Source organism: Orycteropus afer, unplaced genomic scaffold (assembly GCF_000298275.1).
Source record: "Orycteropus afer afer isolate SDZICR_OR568_19922 unplaced genomic scaffold, OryAfe1.0 scaffold00644, whole genome shotgun sequence".
Taxonomy (NCBI): Eukaryota; Metazoa; Chordata; class Mammalia; order Tubulidentata; family Orycteropodidae; genus Orycteropus; species Orycteropus afer.
In genome coordinates, this window is record NW_006922231.1 from 412,581 (window position 1) to 423,017 (window position 10,437).

Consider the following 10,437-nt stretch of genomic DNA (forward strand, 5'->3'; position numbering starts at 1 on the left):
ACCTCTAAAAACTATTCTTTTGCTGATGACCCTAAACCTACACCTACAGTCCCGAATTCTCCCCCAGAACTCTAACCTTTTGCAGTGTAGTAAATTGCATAGTATGGGTTTTCTGGCCATAGTCTTTGTCAACTCCATGGTGGAATTTGCTATGAGCAACTAAGTAGCTCCTGATTGTTAAAGTTATCCACCTGGGATATTTCTGTTGGGAGCAGCATGAAATAATTTTCTGGGAAGTTCACTTTCTCTCAGGTGTTGTAAAACTCTGTTGTTGGGATTGGTTGGTTTTGGTCCCTCTGCCAGGCTCAAAAGGAACTCTCCTAGAGGCAGAAGGGAGTCTCTCTGACTGCTGGCTGAGAGAAACACACTGCTAAGAGAGATGCACTTGCTGAAAGAGACATGAGAGACACATGCTGCTGAGAGAGAGACATGTACTGCTGAGAGACATGCACTGCTGAGAGCACACACTGCTGAGAAAGTGACAGACGCAAGAGACATATACTGCTGAAAGCAATGTGCTACTGAGAGACTGCCCACTGCTGAGTGAAACAGCCAGCTGCAAGAGACTGAGCACGTTCCTGAACTTGAATTGTAGCCTGTTGCTTCCCTAATAAACCCCATAAGCTGTGAGTTCTGTGTGGCAACTACAGCGAATTATCAAACCCAGCAGAGAGGTAGGTGGCGGGTGCCGGGGGAGGAACAATTGGTGTCAGGGTTGGTGAAAGTGCTAGAGGGAGGCAGCATGTCTGGCCTTGCAGAAATAGGCCCTGGACTGCTGATAGTGAGTCTGTTCTCCTCTTGTGGAGTTAGAGGAGGTCAGAAGATGTAGCCTCCTTGCCCCTTTAGCACCTTTGTATCCAACTTCCTCCTTAAATTTCCACTTAAATGTCTAAAAGGCAGCATAAACTCAACATAGCCTAAGAGATCACTTGATTTTCCTCCTAAATCATCTCCTCCTAATTTTACCATCCCAGAAAATAACACCTATCCATCCTGTTAACTGCTCATATTGTATCTTTAAATCCTTCCTCCTTTTATCTTATAAATCACATCCAATCTATAAGTAACTCTACTATCCTAAACTAAAATATACTCAGAATCTGATCATTTTTTACTACCTCCATGCTACTGTGCTAGTACAAGCCATTATCATCACTTACCTGGACTTCTAACTGATCTCTAACTGATCTTGCTTCTACCTTTTTCTCTGTCCAAAGGATCCATTCTTTAAACAGCAGGTAGATTGATAAATCTGATCACATTATTCCCTTACTCAAAACCCACTAATAGTTTCTAAAATTTTAAATAAAAGCCAAAACCTTATCTTGGCTTTCAAATTTCTGTATAATCTAGCCTCTAGTTACCTTTCTAATCTGTCCCTCTCCCTTTTGCCTGCTCTGCTCCATCCATACTGCCCTTAAAACATGCAAAGTTTATCCCTGACTGAAGGAAATCTCCCTTTCAACACAAAAATCAAAAACAAAAAAGTTGTGCTGGCCCATCTTATCATTCAGATCCTCAAAGAGGCCTTCTCTAACTATCCCATCTAAAACAGCTAACTGGTTATTTCCATCTTACCTGAATTTTCTATATAAAAACTTGTTACTAACTATTTGATATTTTATCATGTTTATTTATTACTTTGATTTTTATCCTTGTTTACTTCTCTTCACACGGCCACAAGTCCAAAAACATAAGAACCCTGACAGCTTAAACCACCATATCATAAAGTACTTTATTAATGAATCTACTTTACACACTGTAACTTCAGGAGTTAGCTTGTCTAAGAACATAGCTACTGATAAAGATTGTTAAGGACTGAACTATGTCCCCCAAAAATATCTGTTGTAAATCCTAATGCCTATACTTTGTAGATGTAATCCTATTTGGGAGTAGCGTTTTCTTTATTATGTTAATGAGACCATACCCACGTAGGGTATGCCTTAAGCCAATTATCTTCAAGATATAAAACATTAGGCACAGAGAAGCAAACAGAGATGTGAGAGGCTAGATGTCAACATTAAGATCACAAAGGAACAGAAGCAGAAAAGAAATAAAGACCTTTCCCCAGAGGTGAAAGAGAGGAAGGCTTCCCCTAAAGCCAGCACCCCGAATTCAAACTTCTAGACTTCTAAACTGTGAGGAAATTAATTTCTGTTTGTTAAAGCCACCTACCTGTGGCATTTCTGTTACAGCAGTACTAGATAACTATGGTGAAGACTGAATTCAAAACCAGGTCAATTGATACTAGTTCTTAACTAACATGCATACTATCTCTCATTGCTACTGCTGTTCTCACATCAATTTTCTCCTGTTTACATTTTCCCCTCATATGTGGGCATACAATTTCGGGCTATGAATAACAAAGGTTCCCTAATCCTTTCCTTAATTCCTTCACTTGCAACATCAAGGTCATGTGTGTGGACTTGAGGACATTAAATATCTCAAGCATCTAAAAATGTATACAAAGAGGGGTTGAGGTCTACATGAAAAGTATACTCATATCCCTACTCTATGAGCATAAGTGAGTATAAAAGTTGCCATTACGTAAAATTTCATATAACAAAAATATTCATAATTATATTCTGCAATTATAAAATACATCATTAAATTTTAAGAAAGTAAAAATTTCTGAACTAAATGGAAACTGGCAGCCAGCTACATTTGCCATTTCAAGATATGATAGAATACAAAGCAGAAACTGAAAGTAAACTGCCATTAAACTGACAGTAAGAACAAAAAGTTTAATGACTGAATCTGAATTTATGTACCTCCAAGAAGACTGACACAAAGCTCTCACGTTGCGTAAGAAAGTAAAAAAAAAGCATATTAACAAAAAGAAATGAGGTATAATGAACATATACAAGCAAACACTCAAAATGAGAATGCAGATCACAAGGAGCAAGTATAGGAAGAAAAGCATACAGATCTCATGCTTTAGGATTTCATGAATACTCTGGTGCATAATTTTACTCTTCAACTGAATTTAAACTCTCAAAGATGTAATATAACTATCGGATGTGTTCAACTATGCAAAATACAGTTTAGAAAATCCATTTTCATATATTACATCCAAACTAATCAGAATGGCTCAAAGATATGGTTCATAGAAAACCTGTGATTAGTGAAAGCCCAGTAAGAAATTCTCCTCAAAATAATACATTCCACACTGTCGATGTAGAAACTATAATAAAATGATACAAATTCCAATGCTTTTGCTAAAAAAATAAAATAAAATAAATAACTATGTTTTAAACTTACCAGTACGAAAATAATTCACAATTGAATCTCTAGTAATTCCTGGAATCTTGCAGGTAGAAAACAGCATTCGGAACTGATGCATATCTAGAGGAGTATTTCCAACTTTATGAACAGGCAGTTTTTCTCTATTAGAACAAAAAAAAATTTTGATCAAGAAATCATAAAACTTATAACTCACAACTACAGTATTAATCCCCAAATAAGTAAATTAAGCTTCTTAACATCGTGCCACCTGAGACTTTGGGTAAATCTATTACTAAATTAGCATAAATGCCTTACTTTCTTAATAGCTGCCAGTAGTTCAAGTTATGCCAAAGAGTTATACTTCCTCTTTCTAATTGAGTGCCTTCCTTTGGAGGCCAGTAGTGCTCATTATGGGCCGCAGAACCCGCAAAGTTGACATTCAGTTGTGATGGTATGCGAACATCCAGGTAAGCAACATTCAGCCACCACTCTTCCAGCTAAAAGAAATTAAGAACATCAGTCTAATGTTCTTCAAAATACTTGAATGTGTAACTACTGACCAAAAAAACTGAGAAAGGAAGAAAGAAAATGCTGTATTTGCTCTTTAATTACTCTTCAACACTTAAAAGCACCTTTCTGTCTTCTTAAATCATATTTTGTAAAATGCTATTATGATAACTCCTTCCTTTTAAAATGGTAGGATCTTAAATACTATTCAGTTTAACTACACTATCAAAAACATGAAACAAGAAAGCTCTGAAAAGGCACTTGATGTCACAAATTCCCAACAAAGTACTTGGGTGTTTTCTTAGTACTGTATCTAGAGTAAGTAGATATTAAAAAAATCTTCATCTAATGATAGTTAATAGTTAAGTCATTTATAATTTTCCCTTTCAAAATTAAAATCAAAATACTGAACCAGAAGTATAAATAATTTCCTGTAGGATTAAAATTAATTTAGATTTTTCAAACACTAATTTCGCTGTGCTTAATAATCGGTAACAAGTTGGCAGTTCCTCTTCCACAATACTCAATTGATGAATTCCATGCATAAATAAACAGATCTTGTCTAATTATTTACAGTTATTTTTGAAGAAATTGATGTTATAAACTAAAATTAGTCATTCAGAAAAAGGTATGTGACAAGGAACAGGCAGAAAAACTTTTTACCTTCACCCTTCTTAAATTAAAATCAAAGTTGAGAATTGCAAAAAAAGGAAAGTATAAAACGCCACCATCATAAATATGAATGGCTCATGAAAAGATCAGCTTGATTTTTATTTCTAAAACTAACAGACGGAAGACAGTTACAATCATTTCTAGACTAAAGCAATGTTTTTTTTTCATTATGAAAACTCATCCTCTGCTTCATATAAGAGAAACAGAGGAGTAATTGAGCTGAACAAGTCAAAGAAGATTCTTTGTGGGAAGTTGACTCTACTACTGTATCAGCTTCTCCCTCAAACTAACTGAAACACAGAATACTCATAACCATTCTCTACTCCAATTTTTAAATGGCCCTTCCCCCAACCTAGTACTATATAAATATTTTTACATCACCTATATGACATGTCTACTTAAGTGTTTGGGGTTTTTTCAGCTTATAATCATGTAGACACAATGTTTTTCTCAACCATGGTCTATAGCTCACCTACAACAGAATCATGTGGATGCACTGAATTATGGTGTTGGCTACATGAGAGACTGATAATTTCTACTATAAGAAGAAAATCTGGCCTCATAAGGAGTTTCATAGGAAGGAAGTTCAGATACTAAAAGAAGATGAATAAAAACTGTCTATCACAGTACAAAAGAAAAGAGTGGGGTGGGTGGTGGATTTCTGGGCCCTGATTCAAACATACTGGGACAGAATCACTTGTCCCAGAGAATCTGCATTTAATAAGTTCCCCATATGATAAGATAGGGGGTCACCTACAACACTCAGAACTCCAAGTGATTCATTCATTCTTTTGGATGATAAGAAACAATCACTATAAAGATTTTTACAATGATAGTTTTAAAATACATGCTATGTACATGTTTACATTTCATTGTTTAATCACTATCGATTTTTCAATTATAAATACAAAAATGTAAGTACCCAATTTCTTTTTCCTTTTGCCCTTTCCAGTAATTTCTGATGCAATTTTTCTCCAATCCCATTTTGAAATTTTTTAACTATCTCTTCAGTTTTCCTATATTCTTCTTCATTTGCAAATGGCTTTACTATAAAGAAAACAATATGGATTAAGTTATTTAGACATCAGGTACGCCCAACCCACTTCAATTATTATTACTTACACAAGTCTTGAGACTCAAATACGGAAAGCACAGTATTAAATATCACAGCAATCCAATAAATTATAAGAGCTTAAACATGGAAATGGCTTAAAAGCAACAATGCAAAATACCATAAAACATAAAACAGTAGATATTACAAAAGCTGATAACCATTTTCTGAAAAATTACTTTAAAATCATTCTAGATGACAGCTAAAATTATAATAATGGGACTCCCATCTAGCTATGAATCCAACAGGAAAGTACATCCTGTTTAGAAACACCACACAAAAAAACATTGCCGTCAAGTTGATTCTGACTTATAGCAACCCAGTAAGACAGAGCAGACTTGTCCCAGGGGGTTTCCAAGGCTGTCAGTCTTTATGGAAGCAGACTGCTACATCTTCTGTGGAGCGGTTACTGGGTTTGAACTTCCAAACTTTCGGTTAGCAGTTGGGAACTTTACCACTAAGCAACAGGGCTCCTGTTTAGTCACAAGTACCACCAACACTTAACTGTGCTCTGGTAGAACGTGTATATGCTGAACAAACAATCCAAGAAGCTGGACTGTATGAAGGAGACTGTGACATCAGGATTGGAGGGAGGCTCATTAACAACCTGTGATATGCAGATGACATAATCTTGCTTGCTGAAAGTGAAGAGGAATTGAAGCACTTACTGATGAAGATCAAAGGCTACAGCCTTCAGTATGGACTACATCTCAACATCAAGAAAACAAAAATCCTCACCACTGGACCAATAAGCAACATCATGATAAATGCCTAAATGACTGGAGTTATCAAGGATTTCATTTTACTTAGATCCACAATCAACGTTCATGGAAGCAGCAGACAAGAAATCAAATGACATATTACATCAGGAAAATCTGTTGCCAAAGACCTCTTTAAAGTGTTTAAAAGCAAAGATATAACATTAAGTACTAAGGTGTGTTTGACCTAAGCCATCATATTTTCAACTGTCTCATAATCATGTGAAAGCTGGACAATGAATAAGGAAGACCTAAAAAGAGCTGATGTATTTGAATTACGGTGTTGGTAAAGAATGCTGACCGCATCAAGGACTTCAAGAGGAATGGGTAAATCTGTCTTGAAAGAAGTTCAGCCAGAATGCTCCTTAGAAGCAAGGATGGTGGGACTTGGTCTCACATACTTTGGACATCTTATCAGGAAGGACATCCCTGGCAGACACATCATGCTTGGTATGGTAGAGGATTACCAAAACAGAGGAAAACCCTCAATGAGATGGTCTGACACAGTGGCTGCAACAATGGGCTCAAATATACCAATGAATGTGAGGATGGCATAGGACTGGGCAGTGTTTTTTCTGTTGTACACAGGGTCACTCTGAGTTGGAACTGACTCAACAGCGCCAAACATCCACAAGTAGGAGGAGAAACTAAAGCATATTTCCACTAATTTTCATCTCAGTAAAGCCACTGAGAGTAGTTGAGGGTATCTCACAGTTAACAATGGTTTCCTTCTAAAACATGAAAAGAGGGCATCTCACAGTCAACAATGGTTTCCTTCTAAAACATGAAAAAAGGATAGGGTAGCCATCCCAATGAAAACTAAGTGTTCTGAATATTAAACTTTAGATTAAAATAAGTTAGAAATCAAGAAACATTAATATCCTTTCTTTGTTTTATTTTAACCTCTTCATAATCTTCTCTGGAAAACTGTACAACTTGAATTGTGAATTCAACTGCAAAGTCAATAATCATATAAAAGTAAATAATCAGTAAGTTGTTTTTAAAAGGACACTACAATTCCTAGAGAAATGAAGAAATAAAAATATATTAAAGGGCTTTCATTTAATTAATTCAAGTAAATTGTACATGTATGTTTATCACTAGTCTTTCTAGGCACCCACTAAAAGACAATAATTTAAAAAAAAAAAAAAAAGGTAAAAAAATCCACAAGGACAAAGAAAATAAAAGAGGGCAGCAAACAAGCTAATGTTTCATAAGTTAGACAACACATGGAAAAACGGTGACTGACTTAAACCCACCAGCCGCTCCTCAGAAGGAAGATGGGGAGATGTACTTCCATAGTGATACTGCCTGGGAAACCCAACGAGGGGTCACTATGAGTCAAAATTGACTCAACAGCAGTGAGTTCAGTTTTTGTTTGAAAGGCTAGGGGATGGAAAATGGCAGGAGATAGGAGGAGGGTTAGGGAGAAACCAAGAAGTCAGTCAACAGAATCTCTGAAAGATTCAAGACAGTGGGCAGCATTAAGGGCAAAGAGTAAAGTGAGGTTGAAAACAGGATTGCTTAAAAGTGTCTGACAGTAGCAGTTAACAACCACTCCCCTACTCAGACTCGCCCCTGTAAATCCTCTCCATTCTACAAGCTAGGCAACTTCCACCCAATGCCAGTAGAAACTACAAGGTTCATTCTCAGGAGAAGTTGAAACAGACAGGACAGAAGACATAGATTCCAGGCCATACTGAAAAAAAGGGGATTATAATGAAAGCGTACACCCTGAAAATGAGTTCTCCAGCCTCCTTCCTGCACTCAGCTCCCAAAACACTAGCAAGTAGGATTACATACTCTAGGCAAAATATAAGGGTATTCCCCTTTGGAGAAACTGATCAGTCCAAGAAAATAAGAGTATTGATATTCAGGTATCCATTAATAGAACCACTAGGCCTCTGCCCTATCACCCTATAATAAGGCCAACTAGTTGTACTAGATTACTCTCCAGCTCTATGTTGGCAGAATCACTAGTGGGGATGTGGGTGCAGGTCTCTGTTCATCATGAAGGGGATCTAAAGATGGTATGAGCAAGTGTTGTTCACCATCTGCATCATGTCCGTGGCACAGGAGTTACTGGTGTTACCTACTGGGTGAGGTGTTCAGTGTAATAACACCTGTTGCCTGGTGGCAGTTTAATATGTTCCTTCTATCGGATGAGGCAGGAGAAAAGAAGGAAAAAAAAAAAAAAGGGTGCCAGTAGTGAGTCCTTGTTTTCTGCATTTGGGCAAGATACCTCAGACAGCTCTGTTGGGACAGGCAATGTAGTTTGTGTCTTCTGAGCCATCCACTAATGATGATGTCCTATTGTCAATCAAAGACCTGTGGTTCAAAATTGACAGACACCCCAATGGGTAGAGGGCCACTACTTTCTACTCGGATCGAGAAGCTGAAAAAAAAAAAAAAAACTGGTCCACTCTGTACTAAAAAACGGTTGTGAAAGAGTTGAACCCCAGCCCGGCGCTGTGAACTCACTTCAGGGCTCCACCTACTCAGAAGGAGTTTCTCCCTTTTCCCCACTCCTTCCTCAACTCCATAGCAGCCCAATCCAAGGAGGGTCTTGATCTGTTTCTGAGTAAGAGTATCTACTCACTCAACTCCCAAAACTCCCAGTGTGGGTATTCTGAGTTCCTAATGCCTTTGTGGGTGATTTTCTTTCTTCCTTCACTTCACCCACCTCTTCTGTATTTCTGATAAGCCCTCTACTTCTCCATCTCTACGTCTCCGCCGGCTAGGTGGGTTCATTTATTTTTCCCAGTTGTTTAATCTGCTCTTTTTCTTCTGTTACTAAATCTCATACTTTAGCTTCTCCTTAGTTGCTCATAACTCCAGTATCACAAAAAGTAGCACTATAATCAAAGTAGGGAGCTCTGGTGACATAGTGCCTAAGGCATCTGACTGCTAACCAGAAGACTGGCAGTTCAAACCCACCAGCCACTCCTTGGAAAGAAGACTGGGCAATCTAGAGATACTGCCCCGGAAACCCAAGGAGGGGTCACTATGAGTAGAACAGACTCAACGGCAGTGAGTATAATCAAAGTAATCTGCATGGTTCACTTATGAGTGATAATTTAATGACCATAAATCTTAAATGTGAATTTAATCCCAAATGGTAATTTTATACAACTTTAATGAGAGAACATGAAGAAAAGTGCCAGTGTGTTGGATTGCATATAAATTGAAGAGGAGTGAAAAACATGGTGCAAGAGAGCTAAATTCATATTCAGAATGTTAGGGATGAAAATAAAAAGGTTTTTAACTCTATCCAGAGAGTAAAAAACATACACCACATATAGAGGCTCAAAAATCAGAATAGCATCAGACTTCTCAAAAGAAACAATGTCTTCAAAACTCTTAAGAAAAATCATTTCTGTAGTGCCTCAAGGTGGCCGGCAAGATAGCGGACTAGGGAGAAACACTGCACAGACCCTCTTCAACAAAGAAAAGGGAAACCAATTAACACAGACACAGAAGATAATCCTGGACCACTGAGCCTTGAAGGGAAGGATATAGAAGTGGACTAAACCCCAACTAGCAGAAGAATTTGCGTGAAAATACCAAAAAAGGAGACAGATGGAGCTGCGGTCTGGCAGCGATCCTGAGCAATCCTGACAGCACAGACAGCTTGGAGATTCCCAAGTGGTGGTAGGACCTAAGAATTAACCTAAAAATCACTCTGCTAGCCAGGGACTGCATGGAGGATTGTGCACAGTCATTGGGGAACAAACAAAGAAGGTGAAGAGAAAGGTGGGCTGAGCTGTGGACTTTTGCGGTCCGGAGGGCACCGCCATTTTGATGGTTTAAAAAGTGGCTTGACTATTTTGGATATTTAAAGAGACAGCGCTCTCGCAGATTGCTAGGGATTAAGAACACGTTCCGCTTTCCCGCAACCCCAAGGACACTTGGGACCTGCAAGACTGACAAGGTATGACATTCCTCTTATACCCCACACCCACTTGGTGAAAAGAGGTGTGCGGCCATCCCCCACTCCCACCTACCTCCTGGGCCCACAGGAACTCCATCACAGTCTATGTGCTCAGACAGAGCCTGGGTGCCCTGCCTTGTTGTCCACCGATTTTTTTTTCTTTTTTGCTTTCTTTTTTCTGGTGATTCGTTTACTTGTATTTGTCTGTTTTAAAACAACTAATACTATTAATA

At 38.0% G+C, this 10,437-nt stretch overlaps 1 protein-coding gene across 1 annotated transcript in view; it reads right to left on the reverse strand.

The window, feature by feature from the left end:
* CROT (carnitine O-octanoyltransferase) overlaps positions 1-10,437 on the reverse strand; it is a 67,623-nt gene that overhangs the window by 53,576 nt on the left and 3,610 nt on the right. Inside the window, 3 exon segments of the mRNA XM_007956624.2 lie at positions 3,262-3,386; positions 3,541-3,722; positions 5,327-5,451. Of these exon segments, the coding sequence (XP_007954815.2) occupies positions 3,262-3,386; positions 3,541-3,722; positions 5,327-5,451 (432 nt within the window).